Here is a 25846-nt window from a genome sequence, read left to right as displayed (position 1 = left end):
GGTACGGTTCAGTTCTCAGAATTTCGTCTGAAATTAAACCAGATCAGTAACCTTTTATAGAATTTAACAATAACAGTAACTTGTAAGATTCTCTAAACGATTAATCCTGAAAGAATTTATTGGAACGAAACAATTTATCAACAATTAATTTTGGCGCAGCTCTAGTCCCGTATCTTCATAATTCCTTTTAATAGCACTTTCATTTATCGAAACATTCCTTTATATATAAAGAACAGATAAGTAATGCAGATATCGGTAAATAAATACGTCCTCGGCGTGGATTTGAATAATTAGTATAAGCGAGAAATTTCGTGAGCTCGAGCAACTGTCAAAAGTTCCACGTGTTACCGAATTCGCACTTTCACAGCCAGGGAGAAAATGTAATTGAAATATGTGTTCATACAGGTACGGCTCAAACTTATAATCCTATACGCAGAAAACTGTGTTTATAATGTATGTAAACGTACATTATTTGTGCTTTTAAAAGCATTTTTGTTTCTTGTATCCGCGCTTATTACGTCGACTGGCACAATAAATCAATAGAATGCTTTGACGTTGCTAATGTATCGATGCTAACAAACATCAAAGGTAGCTGTGAACTCGCGAGAAAATTCAATTAAAGCGTGTTACAGCCTTTTTATCGTCCCACTGCTGGGCTCAGGCCTCCTCTCACACGGAGAAGGATTGAGCATTAATCACCACGCTTGCTCAATGCGGGTTGGTGATTTCAGACTTTTTATAGTCCAGGTTTCCTCAAGATGTTTTCCTTCACCTTTTTATCAGCCATTGGTGTCTAAGTATACTTAGAAAGTACATACAAACTTAGAAAAGTTGCATTGGTACTTGCCTGACCCTGGAATCGAACCCACACCCTCATACTCGAAAGGTTGGTTCTTTACCCACTGGGCCACCACGACTCTTAATTAAATTAAATTAAAGCGTAACAATAATAATATTGTTTGTACCGTTTGTGTCACAATATGAGATATTTTGCTTCTTCATTTGTATAATAACATTTGTAGATAGGTTATGCAGTAGGTTCAGCAAAATTATGTTTATGCAGATTCTAGACAGGCCCACCATTTATAGGCTTTAAAAATATAGGCTGCTGTTGTAACATAACTTTTCCTTTCAGGTCAGAACAACTGCAGACGTGACAGTGTTGAGAAGGAAGGTTGGCGCGATGCGGGCGGCGGGGCCCCCGTGAGGTCCCGCCAAGCTATGGGCTCAAACATCAGCCAGCACTCCGCCAAAGGGTTAAAGGGGCGGCGCGCGCGTTCCAGCGGCGACCTCTGCAATGGCGACACCAAGTCTCAGACAGAATCGTCCGTCTGCGGGTCCGTGGTCGGCGATGTTATGGGCTGGAACCGGTCGTTGCCGAACCATCTAGACGGCAACCGACACTTGGCCGACTACAGCCGAGTAAACAACAATTACGGCGAGTTCGGGACCTACAACCGCTGCCATCCGAAGGGAGGACGCGGCCTGCGGTACAGAGTTAGCAAATCCGGTGAGTGAATTCTTAATGTTCTTGTTATGCAATTCTCCGCTCAATTGTTATGCTAATTCGGTTTTTCTTCTCTTGTCATCCAATGCTGAATGTAGCCTTCATTTGAATGTAGCGAAGGTCGCTTTTTGCTCGCCATTTTATTTTTAGACAACACTGTTTTCTTTTCTCACGATTTACAATGCCTTTAGCCTTGTGGCTAATCTTCAGAATAACGTCCTGCCTCAAGTGTTCACAAATATCAATCGGCCTATTGTAATGTAGTAAAATGACTATGTATTGAAATCGTTGCTAAAGACTAACTTCATTTCAATAAAAGCTCAAATAAAAATAAATTGTAGTTCTATGTATCGGATACGGGGACGGAACAGCGCAGCCCGGAGAATCACTGTACTTAAACCCGGAATTTCTAGACATTTAAAGTTCTCGTAACAATTTTTGGACCTATTCCAACGCTGGGATTCCGCAATTGTATTACGTATACCCTTCTATTAGTCGTTCCCTTTAACCCACTTTCATTGAGAAAATAAAGCCGAGCCATTTCACTGGAAATGATTTTAATAAAAAGAACTTAATCTTTGTAGCCGTTAACAAAGGGAAATCATTTGGACAGAACCCTTTGGCCCTCGGTGCGGAACTGAGCAATTCAGGAAGAATTACATATCTCGCCGCTATTTTACAAAGGGCGATACAACCGAGCTTTGGGTAAAAGGAATATGAAACATGTACCTACCTACACATTCACGCTATGTTGGTTAAATGTGTTTTGAAAACAGAATTTATATTCTGCCCTATTTACTTCTCCAGCTGAAAAATTAAATATTTTTTCGAATCGTGGACTGAGAAATGGAACACCTTAAAATTTAGAGTAGCGCGCAAATTCTTGCGTCAGTACCATTTCTTCCTGGAGCTTATCTAATTAATTAAATCGATTCCACTTCATAACGATAACGAGCAAAAGCTCTTATTATAATATTTACTCAAAATACTTCCTTCCTTAAAAGAGAGTATCTTCAAATCGATAATAAAACAGGGTTGCTTTAAATTCGACACACGTTTTCCTCCACTCGAAACATAAATAATTTTCCGTGCAAAATAACGTCTATATCCAGTTTGATATGTATTCTGCTCACTTTATAGCGTTCCTACAACTTTTTATAGTGAGAGGGTCTAGAATTAATGTGTCCGATTAATACCGCGGGCGATTTAATGAAATAGCATCGCCAAGTCAAACATTTCTCATATTGTGTACTATAGTATGTATTTGATTCTGTGTGGAGGTAGGTAAGGCTAATATCGTTATTCTATGTGCAAAATAACAATATGTATTAAAAAATGTGTAATAAAAATGAGAATCGTTATTTACTTAAGATGGAACTATCATCAATACAAAACATTTCGCGTTATGCAATGCATGTGCGTGCACATGGAAGGCAATGTTGTGTCTGTTTTGAAATACTTTCATTTAACTTCACATTATTTACCAATAAACTGGAAATCCGTCCCTAATCCTCTAATTAACCGCACGCAGCCCAAACTCCTCTTTAGCAAGTAAACAAATAAAACCAAGTTCTCGTTACAGACTAGTGAAATCAAAGTTACGGCCAAGTGTTTAGTTACAAAACAAACTCATTAGATGAGTTGCTAGTTACCTCATAATCTACGCCAACAGTACCAATTAGCTAGAAACAATAAACGCGGAAACTACGTCTTATTCAGTTAAGTTAGTAAGAGCTTTTGTTTTGTAGTTATCACCATTGGTGATTGTAGTTGTAGTTGTAGTTATCACCATGATGCTAGTTTTTGTTGGGTCTCAACTTTTTACTTGCACTGTGTGCTACTGAAGCTTCGTAGCTGAGATATGGGTTGTGAAACAAGAACAGTGTATTAAAGTATAAATTTGGATGCTAATAAATTGTAAGAAGACTTTCACACTCGAATTAGCCTCACAAAAACAACTTATTACCTTTCTTAGTCCGTGTTATGTCCACGCTGCCCTCATTTGGTGTAAATAAAACAAAGTGCACCTTAATAAAACTGCATTATAAATGTTATCTTAAAAAATATGCAGCAGAATAAGAAACCGAAGCCCGATTTAGTTACTTTTATAATATTCCAGTGGAGGCACAAAAATTTCAACGAATCTTGGCACCTCATCTACAGACAATCTGGTTTAAAATATGGTGTAACTTGCTCGGATTTTCACTTAAATTTTTATGTTCTTTGGAATCTAGATAGGCGGATCCCGAGGCGTAAGAGCGATAAGGGAAAAGATAAAAACTCTTAATGGCAGCGTGGTACGAAGATCATCGATCATCGCCTATAAAAAGCTAGTAAGAAAAGATAGCGGTAATAAGGTAGAGAAATGTGAGTGATTTGAAACCACCACTAGCTACACTCGAGAGCAATAAATCCGGGACAGAACAAAAAAAACTTTATTTCACCACAACTACGACAGAACGTCGTAGACTTTTACTTCTTCTGTCTTTAATAAATAGGTAGATATGTATAAATTTTTTCATTGCCAAAATCAATCCAAATGAAATCGATCCACAATTTACGTTAAATTAGAATTTAAACTCATGAAATAAAGATTGTTGTTTACTTCAACCAGGACAGTTATTTTTTCATCAAAAACTGAACATACTATTTTTCTAACACTGATCCCGACTCTTCGCTCTCAAGTGTATCTTACAATATTTTCCTCGTAGGGTGGGAATATATCTTTGCCTCACGATGAGGAAAAAAATTGTGTTACAAGATTCGTCAGTGAGTCTTGTGGCAGCATCTTCAGATTACGCTTGGCTAGCTACCGCCCCACTGTTTACTTTGTTCCGTCGTGTGTACGCAAGCCTAGAGTAGAATTTATATGGAGAGCTTGTGTCTTTATCTACAAGGAAGTTCCATGTTTGGATTACCTCTTAGAGCATGCATATGCTTACAGTAAGATGCAAATAAGAGTTTTTTTTAACTTAGGAAATCATTTTTGAACCTCAAGAAACTTATATAGAGATGCTTGGTTTAGAGAAATGATAGAACTTGAAATTTTATGAAGCCAAGATGCAGTTGGTTGAAAAGCTTTAGACATAAACTTGGGTCTGCATAAACTCTCAAAGGAGTTTCTTAAATAAACACTTCAGTGGCCAAAATGCACAACAGCATTCAACCCCAGTGTTCTAATGGAATTAAATCGCCTTCTAGACAGATGTTTGCTCCTGCATTAAAGTCGTGCTGCCTGGAATGTTCTAGCAAGCGTCAGATAAACGCTGCAGCCATAATTACAATAAATTCACATTTAACACTGCAGTTCGGTTCAGACGCAGCGACTTGTTATGTGTACTTTATAGAGAAGGACAGAAAGTCTAAAACGAAATGAAGCCTAAAAAAATTCAAAACAACATCCATGGCCAACTTCTAGACTAACGTTTGGACCACCATTTACGATTTTTTTTCATCCAGCTGTTAAAAATAGTTCACTAAAAGTCAATAAATAATAATGACGCAATTTAGTCTCAAAATACTTCACTACTGCAGTCTTGTAAAAAACTAAAGATTTAGCTACGAGTATTTCTCCTTTTCTGTACAGTCGCAAATTCGCAAGTTCTACAAAGCGTTCCTTCTGTGACAATTTATCTATACAATGGCGCAGGGTTCGGTCGTTCTCGCTGACGTCATCGCTCCGAATAACCGCGGGTCAAGGGCGGTGCGGAAGGGGTGGCGATCGCGTGCCACCGAAAACCAGCATTAATTCTAATACATTACTTACACAAAGCGCTGGCAATATTTCAGCACTTCGAAGTTTATAACGTGATGTTTTGTTGAATTTGCATATTTCTTTCCTTTTTGTTGCATATTGTAAATTGAAATTGTACTGCATAAATCGTTGCAGAATGAAATGTAAATATTTCATCGGTTAGACAGCTTTGCCATAATGGGAAAAAGTTCAAACGTTAGGTACATACTTTCCTGAAGGCACATAATTTTATAGAAGACTCCGCATATAGTAGGTATTCGTCGAATATATTCTCGAGCGACTGCATAAAACAAAGTATTGAATAGCCCGCGATAGCATCGCCTTGTAAATCAAGTACAAGCCACTACTGCTCCAATGTTATCTGATTAATTACTGATAAGATAGGCATTAAATTATACAAAGATTTCGCCTGTACCAAGATAAACATTTTGCTATTTGACCTCGATATTTCTTCCACCTAATGTTATACAATTATGTTCGCAATGAACGCTCTTCCGCCTCTGAAAAGACAAACAACTAATTGGTCGTATTTGTTTTCGGAGTCCGTAATTATTTTTACGGACAAATCATTTGAGTGGCAGCCCTGGGGCGCGGCTATCCTTCAGAAACAAAAGGCGAGTTGAAAACATTCCGTGTTTTCGCACTATCCGAACCGATTTGTCTTGCCACCTAATCAGTAAAAGAAAATGTGGGGGGAATTCTTTCGTAGTAAGACCGTTATTAATCCCAATTTGCCCGCGTCCGAATCAGACTCTTCGCTCGACGTTGATATATGGCTAATGGCTACAGTATTGTTAAAACTTTTACCAGTTTCACCTTGGCATGAAGTATAAAAATGAGATTAATATGCTAAACGGAAGACGGTGCTCGTGCTGAAACATGATTGATACGTTTATAAAAAAGTTAGTCTTGAGCAAAAGGTCATTGGAAACTGCGAGAGTGATGAGTTCCTTCCTGTATAGTCTGATATGAGCATCGAAATTGCTGATGCCCGCTCGACTCCCGCATAAAATTTAACGATGGCGTATAAGTACGTAGGTGTTGTGCAATTGGCTGTTGCTGTTTCGAGTTTAATTTAAAGCAAGAATGAGTTCGAAAGATAGTGTAGTGTAAGTATCTCTTGCTATAGTTATGTGAAGTACCTCAAAAGAAAATAATAGAGCAAAGTATAGCAAAACGACGAGGGATTTGTATAAATTCTCCATCAGTCATCGAAAGAGGTAAAGTTATCGAGTTTTCCATAGAGGGAAAAATGTGAGGAATTGCGCAGCGGGGTGTCGAAGGAATACATTATCCCGTGGATCCGCACACCTGAGGCTAACCCTCGCGATAACAGCTTACTTAAACGGCCGCTAAACAAACTCCCCTCTATACGATTCCCATCGAGAATGATTAATAGACTCCCATTAAAATATGTCATTAGTGGTTCGCCTCAGAGTGCGTGGTTTATTCGAGAAATACTCGTTAATAGCGGGTTATATATCATGTGACGTCATATTTTCCTCCTAATGTCTTCATTGTTAATTGTTATTGAAACTTTTACGACGTTTTGCTTTATACTTCCATTAAAGTTATAGCGAGTAAGGCGCTCAGCATGGTTTCCGCAACTTGAAAGTACCATTTACCGTACAAACGAAACGCAATAGATTTTCTATTTCCGACTGCAAATAAAACTCTTCTCGTATTTCTCATAATGTTTCTCGTTCTTATTTTTACTTGTTAAGGTACTGTATTCCTGTAATAAATTGCCATTTTATAAAATGCAGTTTTTATTAAGGCAGGTACGGAGTTACTCTTTTTGCAGTATCTTTTATTTCTTGAAAATTCATGTTGAAATAAACTTACTATTTACTAAGGGAAAACTATCTTTAGAATCTCAGTTGCTTACAATAAACTGGAACTTATTTACTCAGACTTCATTTACGAAAAACAAAAGTGTAACAAGCATTGGTCAGTGACCTATGGGACTATAACTGCCCCAGAATGGCCATCCTCCACATCTCAAAGCTGCCTTGAGGAAAACATACGAAACTACGATACCTATCTCACCTAATTCCCTTACCACCTAATTCCACCCAACGTGCATTTTCCCCTCATAAAACAAACGAGCAACATGAAGTTTCAACGTGAAACTTGTTCTAATATAATTTTAGTTGACAAAACTTGTGTTCAAAAGAAAATTGTTTTTTCCCACGTACGTAAAGTACGGAGGCTGTAGGCGCGCCGCTTTTCACTACCTTTGAGCACTTTAATCTGAGCCTTTCAAAGGTTCGCCTCTGACTTGCCTTTTACGTCATGCGACAACACTCGAATTAATGTTCTAACTAAATTTTCTTGGGAGACCGACTGACGGTAGATTGAAGCTTTGATTAAAAAGTACTATGGTTATGATTTTACAAGTAAAGCGGTATATACCTCTGCTCAAGTAATATGAACGTAACGAATGATTTATTTCTCGAAAGATGACTCATGTTTACTATGTCTTCACAATTTCTATCTAAGTTACAAAAAAATACATTTGATACCTAGTCTGACTTCCAAAGATAAAACGCCGAACATATGTCAGTATCTTTAGAAGCAATTATTCGGGACGTTTCGCCTAGCTCAAAGCCAGACAGAGAGGCGTCACGACATTGTATTGTCACTCTTATCACGTCCCGAGATTTGAGACCAAAGCCTTTATTCCCTTGCCTATTGAATATAACTTCCACAACTTTTGTTTACCTATTAAATATTAAACAAACCTAGTGTCATATTATTACTCATTATATGTACTCAACTGCTGTAAAGAGGTGGTATTATTGTATATCACTGTCTATGGCTATAAGGTGTAATAAAACGGCTCCCAGTCTTGAACAATCGCTGCTGTTGTTCTAATTAGATAAGTTTCTCTGTACGGACCTAGGTTTCTTCATTATTGCTTCGCTGTTAGTTTCTAATCGATGTTAGTTTGATTATCGTTCGGGATCGTAATTATCTTTGTAACAGTATTGCTGAGTTTACTGTTGGTGAATACAGCTAGAGTAATATTGTTAAATTAAATTACACCGATACTGTGGTTGTTACTATTGGTGTGTGAATTGTAACCTACTTATGGTAGCGTAAAAGCATAAGCTATAAAAAGAAACAACATATAAATTATGATGAAAGAACACAGCACTCATAAAAAGCCAATAACTATCTTGAAACATTCCGGATGAAAACAAGCGCCAATCACGAGTAGTTGTTGTGTAGCCGGCCGTAATAGGAACCAATAAGGTGCAGGTGTAAACACAATAAATCAAGTCGAAAGCGGCGCCGTTACGATAAGCCGACGCATCTTACGTTCGAGGGTCGTCGATTACGTTCTATTGGAGTAAGGAGCTAAATATGAAATGTGAAATATGGCAGCGGATGATGCTAAAGCTTTGAACCATTTTTTGCTGCCAAAATGATGGCCTTTATGAGTGTTGGGCCAGCCATTATGAGTTTTATAACGCATGATACCAATTTAGAAAGTGTATTTTTATGTCCAGTTCGTTCTATATGAAATGGAAATGAATAAAAGTTCGGACTTTTTATTATAATTTGGTTTAAAATGGAAATACTTTTTTATAAAAATCAGTAGGCACGACACGACTGTTTGTACTAATGCATAAAACGATAGCGTGAGCGACTTTTAATTAAATTAGCTTAAAACTGACATACAATTACTTAATTTTAATTGAAAGTTTTATTTACTCAGTGAATATAGACTAAATAGGTGGCTTTTATTACTCAACCTTTTATTTATTTTACGCCTCATCACACCGTTACACGAGTTGAAAAAGAGTCCAGCTAGAAATACCTATTCAATATTACCTACCCATACTATACTATCGTACGAAAATAACACAACTGTTACTATTTATAGGGTAAAGAAACCCAATAAATATGACTCATGTTTTTCTATGAAAAGGAGAAAATTATCTATGTGTATGTAGGATATGCCCAAACATTACATAATCGACATGCGTCACTGATGAGGACGTGTTTCTAACGACGTATTCCTTGTACGAAAATAAACTATAATTAGACTAAAAATAGTCATCCTTCGAGCCTTTTTCCCAACTATGTTGGTGTCGGCTTCCAGTCTAACCGGATTCAGCTGAGTACCAGTGCTTTACAAGAAGCGACTGCCTATCTGACCTCCGCAACCCAGTTACCCGGTCAACCCAATACCTCTTGGTTAGACTGGTGTCAGACTTACTGGCTTCTGACTACCTGTAACGACTGTTAAGGATCTTCAATGACAGCCGGGACCTATAGTTTAACGTGCCATCCGAAATACAGACAAATTAGACTAAAAATAGTACGGACTGGAATCAATTTAGGTTTGCGACATTTGGACCTAGACTGAATTAGGTTAGCTATTTCCGAGAAATGCCGATCACAGCCGAAGCGAAGGTTTAAAGGTCATCTGTTCGAAATTGAATTAATATTTTCAGGGTAAATATAAATAAATGTTGCAGTATTTTACCAGTGTTTACTTTCGGAATTTCTCGATTTATAATATTTCACACTAGCATTTTTTCATTGAGCAAAATGACTAACCTAACGGCTAGTGCGTACAAATTACGTGCTCCAAAAAAGTGCCTAATTAGTGGTCCAAAAAGTCACATTTACATACCATACCCATATTTTATCACAAGATGCGAGTAAAACCAGACAAACCAACCAGTATTGTAATCATGATTATGCATGAGTCATACACACAGTCCACTAACTATTCACTGAGGAAGGTTTACAGCCAAATGTAGGTATATTAGGGTAAAACTAGGAACATTGGGGGAAACTAGGGTCGTGAAACTCAATAGAACTCTAGCATTAGAACTGGAAACTTGACCCTCATTTACTTATCTATGATATTGTTCCTTACTCTGCGATGAGCATATTCAAAGCTTCTGTATAAAATGGTTTTGCTTTATGTTTGATCAAAACCCACACAAAGACTGAGCAGTTTACTCTCGTCCATATTTCGATTGGAAATAAAAATAAGAATTGCGCAATCCATTGAGATTAAAGTGCACAGTGCAACTGCTATAGAGTTGTGAAAATTGTTGAAAGATTGATGAAAATGGATGAGTGATTTCTTTTGATAGATTAAAAAGCAAGTTAACTGCCATTGTATTATAAAGACAGTTGTTTTTATTATTATTTATCGCTAAAAATAAGGCATGACCCTCAGATTTTTCTTATTACATAAAATATCTCATGCGCATAGTATAGGTACATACATACAAACAAGTACATGACGAGTAACATAGCACACAGGACCTGTAGTTTACAAAACAGTCCTCAAAAAGCCTGTCAAAGTAACAAAACACTACCTACACTAGCCATTAAGCCAGTGCCGAAATATAGCACGTGGCTTCGTGGTTTCACCACCCTATCTCGTCTAACAGAGTACACTGGTCACTGGACATCACATAAACAAATGTGAAAATGTTGCCGAAGCTGAAACAAGTATTCTGGCTTTTCAAGTCATTTCTTTGACTGTTTCACCGCGTGCGCACGAATAATGATTGAAATTGACTATCCCTATATTTGTAGCTTGATTAGTAGAATTTTCACAAATATGAATTAAAAGAAAATTATGTTTTTAAATATAAGGCACATGGAAGTGGTGAAGGCTGGGCGTTTTTGGGGCTGTCTTTGGTAAATTTTGACGTTCAAAAAATGCTGTTTTGCAGCCAAGGTTGAATAAGTTAATGGTAAATGATTTTGAGTTTGAGTAACTATATGGTATTATGGTTTGCGCAAGAGCATATCGTATCTACCACACTATCTAGTTACATTAATAGTTAAGTGCTTAACGTGGGCATTTTATAATAGTAGATATCTAGACTATTAGAATCTTATTTTATAAAAGTTCTATTAAAGCGGTGTGATTAATGAGCCGACTAAAGACGTCTGCAAAACGATTAAGAATCCATTAATCTATGTATTTCTTTATATAACACTACTTTTGCCTACGTGAATGCTAAAACTACAAAAAATGTAGCTCTGTGAAAACTTCAAACGGCATACTACATAGGTTTATTTTGGTATAAAATAATTCAGTTAACCTTGTCAATAAATAATTCTAGCAAAAAATATAGCCCGATAAATCCATGTCCAGTGCCAATTACGAAATGAAAACTGAAATTTCGGGGAATCAAGTTTTATGTATTTCAAAATCATATTCGTTTGAATGCATTAATCATATGTAAGTTCGATATATTTTTGATTACTTATCCGTTTTTCATATTGGAGTAGTTACCTTTTAGCGAACCTTTAAATATTTTATAACTTGCAATATAAATGCAAACGAAACAACAAATAAAAATATTTGAAATATTTTTTACTACCTCCTCCCCGCATTTTTGTGAGAATTCGTTCTCACAGTCAGTAAATAAATGGCCTATATAATATCTTTATGTACATAAGCTGTATTACTGTAAAGTTTTATCAAAATCCTTTTATAAAAATGCATATTTTTTTATAAATCCAAACCCAAGTCTTTCCAATCCTTCTTTACATACTTACCTAGTATTATTGCTATGTGATAGTGTAGTTCACTTCAAGCTTAACAATTAGAATGTTCATAAAACAGACAGCTTTCAACAATCCCAACCAACAAAATGAACCACCGAAACATGAATTAAAAATGAATTCCGATGTTTTTTGTTTACATAAATAAATTCGCATTCAGTTCCGTACACTAACTTAGCATACTATGCTAAAGAGGCTTAAAATATACCCTGATTTATTATTGAAATATATTATTTAGCTTCTATATTTTCCGGAGTCATTTATAATAACTTAGTTTTCCGTGTGATACCTATTTACACATGGCGGCTTACTTTTCATAATTTATAGTCCGCGCCACGTAACTTTGCAATTCTGAAGTTAGCCATTTGATGCACCACATATACCCAGAAATGTTTTCACGATATTTATTATTGTGACGGCAATAGTAGCCAACTTCACTTCTCAATAATATCTATACGAGTAAATGGCTAACTTCAGAATTGCAAAGTTACGTGGCGCGAAGTGTACCTATTGTATCATTAAAAGTTTTATTTACAAAGCTTGTTTACTTTCTAAAGGATGAACAGCAGTGCAAGTTACAAGGTGACTTTCAAGAATGCGTATTTCGAATGCAGCAGCAATGTCCTTGAACTCTGAACATGTGAATCGATATCATGAACCTCAGTAGAGGTTATAAAGCAAAAACAATTTGTAGATTACGCTTTGCAAACAATCTTTTAGGAATATTTTATGTTTTTAATTTTTAATCTTTTAATCAAAATCTTATTTTCTTCATACCTTCGATGCAGTCAGAACTTTTATGCATAAAGAAAATTTATACCAACTTATGTATCACAAAAAAAGCACGAAAGTTCTTTTCTAACGACAGAATTGCATGTACGATATGTCCCTGGATAAAGTTGATTTGATTCCCATCAACAATACATTTCGATGTGATTATGGCCCTAGCATTTCACTGATAAATGACCACAGAACCTATTAACATACTGTTACTTAAATAAGTGGGGTAGGTTACAGTGCTACGTTGCTATTCGGGTGAAAAACGTAAATCAACGTTACGGCCACCATATTCAGAGCCGCCTAACTAATCCGAAGCACGCAAAGCGATATTTTACCAACCGTTCCTTCTTCATACATAATACATTTCCACGTAAGATTATGCTTGAAACTAAACATAGGTACCTTATTTTCCATACGAAGCTTCGTTTTATGTTTGTCTGGCTCTAAAATGTTCCTGTTAGTTATTCTGACATTATTGATCGGTTTTTGATAGTCATGCGCTAGGACACTTCGTTACAAAGTACGGCCGCCCGGTTTACCCAACCAACCATTAATATTATTTACAAAAGGGAAGTAACAACTGAATGACCCCGAAAACAAAAGATAACCAACGCTATTTGTTATTAAAACGTAGTAAAATAAACGCCAATCAACAGTCAGAGAAACAAAAGAAAATTATGTGAATTTCTTTATATTACATGAAACATCGCTACTTTACGCTCTGGGTATCCGCAAGCCGATGTCAATCTCATATTATACCTTACCCCCTTGACATACAGCCGTTTTTTCGATAATCTAGAAATAACAAAGAGTACAAATTCTTACTGTTTGCCAAAAGATATTCCCGGGAGTCGCATACATACATTACACATAATATGTATTTATAATACGTTCACCATAAGCCGCAAAATGCCCCGGAGATAAATATCAATGGTTTCGTGATTTTGTGGGAATATTAGAAGCGTAACAAAGAACCGTATAGGTGTCTATGTACACATACATTGTAGAATCGTGTATTCACTTGCATGAAGGATACGTTACGCTTTCAAGTTGAATCGATTTTACTTGTAACTGCTACGTAGAGGTCGAATTGCATTGACTGGCTGGGAGTTTTCTCTCCACGCGTAACAAGAAAGGCGTCAGTATCGAATATGCTTTAAGTACGTAAGCTTTGTGTTGCTCTTTAGTAAAATAAATTTATTAAATAAGAGTTCATAATATTTGTTTCGAAGTCTTGAACGGCTGCTGTTTGAGTTTATGAATAACATATACAATACCCTACCTCAATAGTACTAGCTATATACTTAAACTATGTATTGCATGGTATTATAGCATATTATTTCTGATGTGTGTTTTAACCATAAACCGTTTAAGTTTATGGTTAAAACACACATGCAGTGTCTTTGCACTTTTTCCAATAAAACTCACCGTAGTAAAAGAAAAATAATTCCTTTTTTCCTTTTCATTAATATTTACCATTTCTTTCCTCCCCAGGTTCTGACGCCGAGCCAGTCTGGAAGCTCCAAGACCCCGGGTTCGACCAGGGCTACGGATCAGAGCGGTCACCAGAAGACGACTACGTTCCTCCCATAGCTCCGGCTGTATCGCTGGAGGCCTATGAGGCAGAACTGAGAGCTATCTACCCGTTCATCAATGATGGTAAGATTTACTACCTTTATGTATATTGGTCGTGGATACAAAGGCAAAATGTCTTTTGGTGGAAGGTCCATTGGAATTGCCAAATACTGTCTACAATCGTATAGTAATCGTGCATATTCCTACAAGATGAAATGTGTTCGTAAATTAAAGGAATCGTGATAATTTTAACGTACACATATGCAAAGCGCAGTCCATAAATCAATATCTATGAAATAATAAACATCCGTGAATTAGTAAGCTTAATAAACATTTCATTTCATTAGCTCTGATTTATTCAAAATATTATCAAAATTAATTACAATACATTGAGTGATTTAAATAATTACGTTAAACGACGTTGATCAACCGTATTGAATGACCCAAATTGAAGTATAGGTGAGCACCGCGCGTTAATCAGTTACCCATTAATGAAGCCACGTTTGTATCAGTTGATGTCCAATCCCGAACGCAATAACACCCATTAAACTGTCAAAGGAAACATAATTTTTAATCTAGGTGAGGCTTTACGTACGGAGGCACATTTGCAAGGCTTTTGTCCCCAGGATTAATATAAGTTGGCCGGAGTAAGCACCTTAGCAACACCATTCAAAACAACTTGAATGTTTGCCTTTGACACACGCGAGAGGTCGTTGCTATTTGAGCACGCACATTGTGCTGCTCGGGTACGGAAAATACTACTTTAAATTGCTTGTGGACATGTAAATCATTGGAAGTGTATGAAAGAACAAAAATTGCAGTAGCAGGAATTAAAAGTAGAACAATAAGTGTGAATACCCTGTCTTAATTATACTGTCAATCAAACTAAAATAAATAAACAAATATACTTTCTGAATATTCAATCATTCTTTATTTGTTTGGCTTGAAAATGCTTCTGTATTTTGACGTGCAATTATTCATCATTTTGATTCATCTTTGTTTTTATCTCCATCTCTGCTGTTTCCTAGTCATCCAATATAACCCTTGTCACATCTTACGACCCACTTGGGAAAAGATGAAGATGGAACTTATCTTTAATCAGATTCAGAAGCGCTTTAAAAACGTACTTTCTTTGAAGACTGTTTATATTTCATGCGAACTTAGATTATGAAGTTGTGAGTTTGATACCCGAATCAAGTACCTAAGGGGTTGATTTGATTTTCATTGTGCAACAATTGGTGAATGCTAAAATATAGGATTTGAAATAAAACTATCCATAGAATTTTGGTAAAAAATAATAGTAGGACCTACAGAAAAAGCAAAATCGGCAGGAATTTTTCATAACATATTTCTACATTTGAATACGAATTGATTCGCGTCCGCCATATTATATTCATGACATATTCACTGTCAATGCTGTACATGACAGATTCGATGTGTCGTTTGTCAAACAAAACAAATCCAATCTCGGAACGGTAATAAATTAATATGAATATGTTATGAGCAATATTGTTTGTGTTCGCATAGTCTAGGTTTTCCTTTTACCAAAGTAATCATGTTTGTTTTTATGTTAGTTAAGGACATTTTTATGTGCTAATATTTCTTTTGTAATCATTCCCCTTTTTGACTTCTTAAGATAATTCAATAACATCTAAAATGACACTACTTTCCATAAACAGAAAATTCCAAAATCATGCGGAAAGCTTTTAATTTCATTAAAATATTACTCCGGCTTTTAATATGAAATCGATCACTAACTTCGAACTAGCACACAAGACAAGCCATCGCTAAATACTTTACCAACAGCTGCTAAGAACTTTAGAATCTAACTTAAAGATCTAGTGCAATTCATCTGGGTAACATAAGTGCTTCCTCAGACGCGCGTTCTGTTCTACTTCAGTGGCTCACGTTCATACAAGCTCTGCGGTTTCATCTGCTCTCTGGCAGAATACGGCTTTATCTACATCAATATACGTATTACGAAGAGCAATATGTTGTTCGGTTTCCAGTTCAGCATGTTCGCCATAGTTTCCCATTTCCCTTGCCTCTTAGAACTCGTGGGATAATGATCGATTGATACATGCCTATTAATTTCTATTCTCGGAATAGTTGGAATATAATTTTACCCTAACATTGAAACTTATTCCCAGGGGGGAGAAAGTTGGTTTCCTATACACGCACATTCTGTGAATTGTCATTAGTTACTTCAAGGTCACTTTTTCAATATTACAGATAGTTATTTATTGAAAATGTTTTGAGTTCCTTGCAAGTACAAGTTCTGTTTAATATGCGATCTAGCCTAAGAATAAACGATACTGCCTAATTGTGTATATTAATACACCTAGAAGGTTGTTAACCGGAAACAAATACGCAACAAAACATAAATATTCCACTTTATAAATAGCAATATATAAATAACGAGAACTCCGACAACAATCTCGGTATCAATCCCAAAGAACGCAAATTCGAATTGAAACAACCAACATTGTTATAACTTTATCGCACTTTTGAGGATGCCTTTCGAAAACCAAAACAACTTGTAATACCATACCAAGAAACAGCGAATGAAATAAGAAGAAAAACTAATTCAATATTGGTAAACTTTTTGGAAAATTTAATTTCGTCCGAAATCTCGCCTTTGTCCCTTATAAGGGCCGAATCCTTCCAAATTTGTGCCCGAATAAGTTCGGAAACAACTTGTGAGTAATTGGCTCTGTGTTGTGTACGGAACTGTCCTGCTATTTACAACTTTTCAATGAGACCTTACGAAGATTCGAATGATGGGTAAAGGATTAATTCAGAAAAATGTGTTTGTATGAAGATTAATGGAGAATTAAAATAAACATTACTTCGGAGACTTATTGTACCCATAAAATAACATCATTGTAACCAGTAACTTTTCCCTGCATAGGTAACGTGAGTGTAACAATTAATTTGTGGTAATGAATCAACAACTTTGTTTTGCGACTAACAAAAACTAATCTAAAACTAAATAATGGATTGGTAGTTTTAGACGTGGCAAAGGTATACCAACACAGGTGCCAATTTAGCGTATACGTAAAATCTAATTTTCTCGTTATATTTTTCATATTTCCCTTCAAGGAAAAATTGAAATTATCTTCATTTTTTGCCTCCATGAATATATTTGACAGCCACAAATATACAGGTAAAATTGTTCATATTTTCCGATACATTTATACAGATAACTAATTATACAGTTAAAACTAACCAGTGCATTAAACACACAAATCCCCTGCGGCCATTGACGTTTTAAAACAACCGTCAATTTCGGCAGCCATTTGTAATTTCACCTATCAATAATGAGATGGCATAACGCCGATGTTAATTGCAAACGACAATTATTCAGTTAATGACACGAACATATTGACTGGTGTAAATCGTTAATTGTATTGTCATGTAACACTGTTAAATGACTGTGTTTTGCCTTTTAGTAATGGTTGATTGATTCGGTAGAGTGTGTAACCGAACTACTGATGTAACTAGGTAGCTTGTGCGTAGGTCTTAGAGTCGTAAAGTAATATGAGGTAAATAAGCCCATATCGATAGCTATACATTAATCTACAAAGGGTTAATTTTATTTTTTCATTTTCCGGTATATTTAACAGTACCTATGCAAGTAGAAGTAAATTGCAGTAAATGTGAAAGACCATCTAGAATGCGCTTCGAAAGTCTTTTTATATCCTTTGTTAGAAGAAGCCCGAAAAGAAGTTTATGAAGTTAGGGTGAACTGACAGTTAAAATTATTGTAATAAAGAAAAACTCTTGAGAAAAATACAGCTTAAGAAATTTTCTGAATATACAAAAAGTTCGCGACCATTATTGCTATCTATACCTATGCTAATCCTGAAAAATACAGGGTGAATTTTGCCACGGTTTTGAACACCGCTTAGGGATTTTTCGAGGCCAAACTGGTGTATTAATTCCACGCCTGCAAAGCCACTGGAACCATCCCGTGCCGAAAGCAGAATTTAATTTTATACACTTTGAGATTTTTATCCTTTACGTTAGCTGTTAAACATTTTGAGCACTCTTAAGTGAAATGATATAGCTAGCTGCTCTTTGCTAAATTGCAACAAAGCCCACTTATTAGCTTCGACACGATTGTCAAAGGATTTACTCAGCATTGGCAAAGACAGACACAACTAGCACTCGATAAAAACCAAGAAATTGACTGCTCCGCAGCGTCAGTAATTCAATTTCCCTGGAGAATATTGGCAATATCAACAAAATGGAATAACATCGAAATGTCCGATGTTGTATTAAGAGGATATTGCTTGAAAACGTGGCTCGAATCCATTAGTAAGGGTGGGTTTTTAATTAACTTGATCCTCTCGATGCGTTTAAACGATCGATACTCGTATATAATTAGAGTCGATTAGCAACGTAACATGACTACGCCGCTTAGGCTCAGGTTTTAACTACATAAGTACTTGTATTTCAAACTACAGGGTATTAATTGTAGTAGACTAATGATTATTGCTATTGAATTACTGAAACCTTATCTAACTGCTCTGTGGCCGAGAACCGACCTTATTATGTTACAAAAGCTACCTACAAAGGTCACGCTTTATACACCAGAAGTAAATTGAAAGCATCTTTGGCATTACATATTTAAAACAACAGCCAGAATACCCGAGATAGGAAACGCTCTCAAACGTTTTCCGTTGCGAAAACAATGTGCCGTATCAGGAGTTCCCATTACCCGGTTTTATTGTAACACGGTCCCACCTTCGTGTAAACAGGGTGTTATCTCATTTACGTGTTCAATTTGTATGCACGGTATAGAGCTCCCCTGGCCGCCAGTCGCTCGTATCATTTGCAGCGTCGCAGCCAAATAGAAAAATGCCGCGGCGAAGTTCAGCCTCCACGAAATCGAATGTAATTGAATTGTTCGCTTAGTTTCAATAGGGCCCACTATCTGCGTCGGTCAGCACTCCACTCAATAGTCACTTGTTCGTGACGCAAGTCCTATTTGCATAGACTTACTCGTAATTCTACCTCTCTTTGTTCATGGAGGTTATTTTCAAATTTTCTTTCCACCGTGTTCGTGCCTCGAGCACAAACTGCAGGAACAGGATTCTCATTTCTTTTTATTTGTTGAGCGTTGTTGGTATTTTGTCTTTTTGCATCGTAGGCGACTAGTTCGCTTGCACTTTCTTGATTAAACATCGAATGGTTGTGAGTTGTAATTAATGGCGTCAACTAGAGAACACTGATTTAGCGCCTTCGTTTTGTAACCTCTAGCGAGTCTTTTGTAGAAGAATCTAACTTTTACCACTAGCGCGTACATACTTTAGATGAAGCAGTAAAAGTACTAGGTATATCAATTTGATGTCTTCTATTTTATGAGTCATATCTTCGTGACTTGTTCGCACTGGTTTGATGGTTATGTAAAGGTGGAATGCTGTTAGACAACCATTAAAAGTTTTATGGTCTGAATTTCATAGCGTTAACTTCGACCTCACATGTATGTTTGAAAATGTGTCAATTTTATATTCTTTGTATATGTTATTATATAAGTATTACATTCTAGGAACCGCAAAATTTTTCTCAAATTCAAAATATGAATTTTCTTCAACAAGTGCGAAATTCTTATATGAAGTACCACTTCTTTGCATTAGTATTATAAGACTTTCCTTTACATTTCGCTGTAACCTGAAAAAGGATATCCTTCAGTGGTTCCGTATATTTGTCACCCCGGAGCCATTTTACTACGTACTTGAATACTTTATTCACCAACTTTAGTACCTACACTACCTTTTACGCATTTCTCTTCGGTTTGTTTAACGAAAAAACCTCTCCCGAAAGGTCAAAGTCCCGTGACATTTCAAATACTTTCTAATAAAATACCTATTGTATAACAAACGTGACATTAACGTAAAATGAATGTTGCTGAAACAAAATACAATTCGATACGGAAAAATAGCAATATTTGCTCCAAATCATTTGAGAGATTATATTATTTCTGGGGAAACATGACTCCGTAAGTAGAACTCCAATCCGCTTTCAAGTTAAAGCAATTATCAAAAAACATTCTCATTGTTTCATTAAGGTTTTAACAGCTCCGATAGACAATTAAACTGCCATATTATGAACAAAATAAGTTCATTATGAGTTTGGTTGATATAAAGGGATCAAACCCTCGTCACAGTATGTACGGCACGGTAGGTAGGTACTCTGAAATTCGCTCACATTCCCGATATAAATTTTATCCAATTCACACAGGGATGTGCTATAAAGTTTGGCCGATAACGATTTCACTTCAGAGCCAGCCGTTAAAGTATAATTACCGTGTGTAGAAGATAGTTTATGACTCTCGATTTAATACATTTGTCGCCATTATTCCGTGACATACTGGCGCATTTTAATCTTAGTTTGTAATGTATTATATATATTACATTTTATTTTATATGACCAGCAATTTTTAATGTGAAAGCGATCGTGATAAATATCACATACAATCGAGTAAATTCATCCTCCGAGCCTTTTTCCCAACTATGTTGGGGTCGGCTTCCAGTCTAACCGGATTCAGCTGAGTACCAGTGCTTTACAAGAAGCGACTGCCTATCTGACCTCCTCAACCCAGTTACCCGGGCAACCCGATACCCCTTGGTTAGACTGGTGTCAGACTTACTGGCTTCCAACTACCCGTAACGACTGCCAAGGATGTTCAATGACATTCAATGAGTAAATTGTTAATCATTAATTAACAATAGATGAAGTCACCTTTGTTTATTTATATTAGTAACTAAAATGGACAAAGTATGTTTTCCAAGAACTCTTTATTAACATGAAGGGTTATTTTTTCTATTTATGTGGACAATAAGTTCGTACTCTCTTGGTCTAACGACTACCAACATAAATAAAATCCTCAAGACAATCAAGCATCAAATGAAGTAAATCCAAGAACAACCCTACTTAATAGCACATACGAGGACAACATTTCCTCCGACTTAGCTATTCGGGCCATTCCATTACTTACGAACACTATTTCCTTCCAATTTCCATTTGCCCCGCTTCCCCGGCAATATGCGCGGTCGACATGCAACTGCCACAGTTTTTCATTGGCAAATCAATATAAAAACGAGCACTTTGTTATCTTACATTCCGTGTTTTTCCTTCGTTGGCTCCATTCCGACGGTACGGTACCAAATTACTTACATTGTAAGTTCTTACACGGTTTTGCATTGTTGTTTCAGTAAGCGAACCATATTGTTACGTAAGTTAATAATATGCGTATGGTTTATGTATGTAAATTACTTATGGACTATCACTGGAACTATAAAAAAATATCTGCTATGATAATAATTAGATTCTGAAGAAATTAGAATATTGTCAATAGTATTTAGGTACGGTTCTATATTTTATGATTCAATTCATGAAAAAATAATGAATTCAAAGTGCAAATATGGCGAAAAATAAAATGCTTTTGTTATATTCAGGTTAACATTTAATTCAAGTACCTACTGAAAAGCTTTAGAATATTGTAGACAAAATATTCCAGTACTATGTTTTTCGTTAGACTAAACTAGGAAAGATATGGCAAATAAAAATTGAGTTTTTTAGTAAACAAACATACAGTGAACAATGTAGGTACGTAATCGCGATCGCATCATCAACTTTGATGTTTCCTTCCTCCCATTCACACAGATAACTTGGCAAGAGACATCGCAACTCAACTGTTATATACCTACGTCAAATTCATTTGTTCAACAATCAATAACGCCATATTGTCGGTTCTAATATAATCTTTCATCACCACGGAAGAAAATTACCTTTATTTTAATAAAACTTTATTAAAAACCTCATCTAGAATATAATTCGCGAGAGGAAACTTAATATTTTTATATTAAATTTTTACCTTAGGCTGCTATGTATTTTTAGATAGTAAGTACAGCATTATCTGTTACACAGAAGATTGTAATAAAGCGGGCAGCGGAAACAGCGAGGTAAAATGCAAATAAGTGTAGAAAGAAATTCAACCATTTTCAGTACATTGTAGCACGTTTAAAATGAGGCAGATTTTTGCAGCCGTCTATTATTAACACTTGCATTTGATGCTCCTTTTACTAATAAGCTACTTTTTATGACCAGGTTTTTTCAGTAAATGTTTCAAAGTTCACTGTAACAAAGCCATATTTGAAGTATACATGAAAAGCTCATTGTGTCAGGATGCAGAAATAATCTCAAAAAGCACTCAACGCATGATGTTTAAAATTTCAATTTTCCTAAGTGCTATGCTTATGGTGTTATTACAATACTCAAACAAAGAGGATAACGCTCCCAGTACAATCCAATTCCAAAAACAGGAGGTACCCAACCACACAGTTCTAAACCACTGTACGTACAACTTCTGCGGATCCTAAACACACAACTCAAAAAAGCTGCATGCAATCATAAAATTAACCAAGCATTGTGAGCAAACGTGAACACAGTAGGTACGTAGGTACATACCGACCCCACAACAATGGCATTTCCTCAACAGGTCAAACCTATTTGCTTACCGCTCCAGAGCATATTGAAATTTTAATTGGATTTCCATAGAAAAGTAAAACAAGGCCTTGTGACGTGCGTTACCTGGTACAAGATTGAAAGAATAATAGTGTCAGCTAGGTCTATGCCACTTTCTGCTTACAAACAGTGACGCAAGACCTCGGGGGAAATGAACACGCTTTGTGCTTTTACTCGTTTTCTTCGCATGATGGTTTAGTAGGAATTTCCAACTACTTTCAACGTGATTTTACTGAAACAACGTTAAACTTTAAGAAAACAGAAAAGAAAAATTTACATACATACATAGAATTAAGATTCTCTTTTTTTGTTGAAAAAAGTCTTGATAAAACTTTATCAGAAATACCTTCAGCCAAAACATGTTAAATTCATGAAATAATAATATCTGCAAATAAAGTAAATATTCGGCACAGAATATAATAATTCCGTATGCCATATTTTTACATGCATTTTCAAGCCTGATGCCTCAACGTCAACTCGAAGCTCTCATACATCAGGTCTATTAAAGCAAGGAGGCTCGAATACTTCCTCATTATGCCAGCTAGAAGCAAAATTAAATAGGATACTCCCGCCACTTCATAAACTTTAATTATCCCGAGCTTGTACACAGGTAGGTATACTGTAGATGGTAATCAAGGTACCATCGTGCTCAAACTACGGCTACTTATGTTATTAATTCAAGGAGACGGTGTAAGGCAATCTCCTCTGATGTCAATCTAGACAGTTTACGTGATATGTCACTATGATGAGTCGTTACAGGGTTTGGTGAGCTGAAATCTGGTTGAATCTACTTGGTAATTAGCAGACTCACCACCAGTTTCTGAAAATTCATAAGCTGGTGTCTAATCTCTTTTCAATATCAATTGAATTACGTTACCAATCGATATTTTGTACGTTGATAGTTATTCTGCATCATATCGTATCCCCAGGTTGGTCGGTCGCCTCTCCAAGTGTGACATAATAAAAAAACATGTGCGTTCAATCGAACTGAACTAAATTGAAATTGTTGATTGAAAAGGTTCGCAGCACGTTGGTATAAAAGCGAAATTCAGTCAGACATGAATATTTATGTGCACTCGCTGGCTGTTTTAGATGAACTTGATCTAATAGGTTTTGTGGCAGGGAAGTGTATTTTAGATTGATAGAATATTATTTCTTATTCGTTTATATTTGAGTTAATTCGAATAAGTGTTTTAGAATGAGAGATAATTACCTATTTCGTTTCACGAAATAACACACTTTAAGCACCTACGCTATAAACAGGTTCAACACGAATGACTACACAATCTTTCTTATTCTTTTACTTTTACAACATGAAATGGACAAAACCATCAAAAATCCTTAGCCAATAAAAGTCCGCAATTGGCTCAGGAATTCTCTTGAAGCGAAGTAATCTAATGAAAATCCTTCCACGCCTACATTTCGTACACGTTACCCCAGCTTTAACGCGCCTGACGCCACTCCATTTTATTCATGGGCAGCAATGACGTCACGTCTGAATTCCACGCGTCACTCGTGCCAGAGTTATTAGGCCATCTCGGCGTGCGAAATGTCCTGCGCTTAAAACTTACTGACATCGCCGTGGTCGCTAGATTAACGTGCGTTAGGAATAGGGAACGATTACTCACGTTTTATCATCGAGCTTTATTGGTTTGGTGCTAAATTCTTGTGGTTTACTCTGGTGCAATTCAAATGTGTCATATTCATATTTCAATTTAGTTGCGCAAGAATTGAACTGCACAATTGAATTTATATGACTCACCTATTTTCTTCGTTCTGCATAAACCAACTTAATTTTCCACTGAATTTCTGGAATCCAAACGAAGTTCTGTCGTACTAATTACTTAGTCACATTACTCTACAAAGAGCTAGAACAGTTCCGATTCAACCGCGGCGCGGCGCGGTAAACGTTTTGCATTCCGAATACCCACTTTCAGGCGTGTTTTATTGTCTCAACGTGATAGAAAGGGAAAACGAATCGGATACTGCGGTTCCGGACTTGAAAGCACGTAGCGTAACAGATAAACCTTTGTTTGAAAATGCTTTTGTAAAGCTACCGCAAAGATCACTTAGGACAATCTAATTAAAACTATAAATTCAAAAGTGATTCTTACATTGTACTTACAATAGAAAGCAGTCACGCATTGCCTTTAATATCTTATCGTATTTCCATTTCAAATCTGTTTTGAATAAAAGATCGGCCATTAAACGTGTTATTTCGTTTTTATGGAGCCCTGGTAGGTGTGGCGTGCATCGCGAGGGTCACCGCGGCCGGTGATCCAGAACACGCAATAGGTGAACGAGCAATCGCTATGTGAACCATGTAATATTTCTTTACGGAAAAACATATCCGTGAAGCATTTATCAACATTCATTCCAAAGAACATTTCCCTACAATTACTTATTGGAAAAATTTTCACATATTTATGAAGCTACCGCTGCAAATATCGAATGATATGAATGCCTATTTGGAACACGTACAAGAAATCAAATAAGCCATGTTGTATACGGAGGCTGCAAGCTCTCATTTTCAACGGAAGCTTTGAGAATCAATTCAAGAAGTTACACACTAGGCAAATGCTGACCGCCCCCGCTTTCTGTACAACTTACGGGCCATAAAATGCAAAGTAAAGACTCTTCGATTTTCTACTTACCTGGTACAGTTCCGTGGTACCATATCTAATTTAAAATAATGTAAAAACATAGTTTAGACATTTTAAGACAATACGCTAATGGTAAAAGAAGAGAAATATTCAAATAGAGCGATTTCATTCTTTTTTACGACTTTGTTTTCTAACAGTTATGGCTTATACGGTAATTCTGCCAACCAATATCTACTTGATGGTGTTACAATTCTAGATTTCACTTAATAACATCATTAAACATAAACTTGAGAAGGTATTTTCATTGTAATATGAATTCTGTCTAACAGTCACAAACAAGAAACAACGATAACATTCAGTTCCTAAATGTTGGAAGGTATTCAGTATTAACTTGAATACACACTTAGAATCAACTTTTAACTTAATACAATAAAGAATCTAAAGTAACGAAGCAACCTGAAATTTGATTTGAACATTTTCTGCTAAAAGTAATAGTCATAATTCTTGACTAAAATGTGTAAAAGTCATGTTACAAAAAAAAAC

General features: G+C 36.1%; 1 protein-coding gene across 3 annotated transcripts in view; it reads left to right on the top strand.

Moving 5' to 3' along the window:
* Positions 1 to 25846, top strand: part of LOC124629866 — a 66959-nt gene that overhangs the window by 24340 nt on the left and 16773 nt on the right. For all 3 annotated transcript variants that reach the window (XM_047163519.1, XM_047163520.1, XM_047163518.1), the window contains exons 2-3: positions 1136 to 1510; positions 14088 to 14252. In XM_047163519.1, coding sequence (XP_047019475.1) covers positions 1136 to 1510; positions 14088 to 14252 — 540 coding nt within the window. The remainder of the gene's footprint in view (positions 1 to 1135; positions 1511 to 14087; positions 14253 to 25846) is intronic.

This window comes from Helicoverpa zea, chromosome 4 (genome assembly GCF_022581195.2).
Source record: "Helicoverpa zea isolate HzStark_Cry1AcR chromosome 4, ilHelZeax1.1, whole genome shotgun sequence".
In the NCBI taxonomy this organism is placed as follows: Eukaryota; Metazoa; Arthropoda; class Insecta; order Lepidoptera; family Noctuidae; genus Helicoverpa; species Helicoverpa zea.
This window is presented reverse-complemented; position numbering and strand designations above follow the sequence as displayed.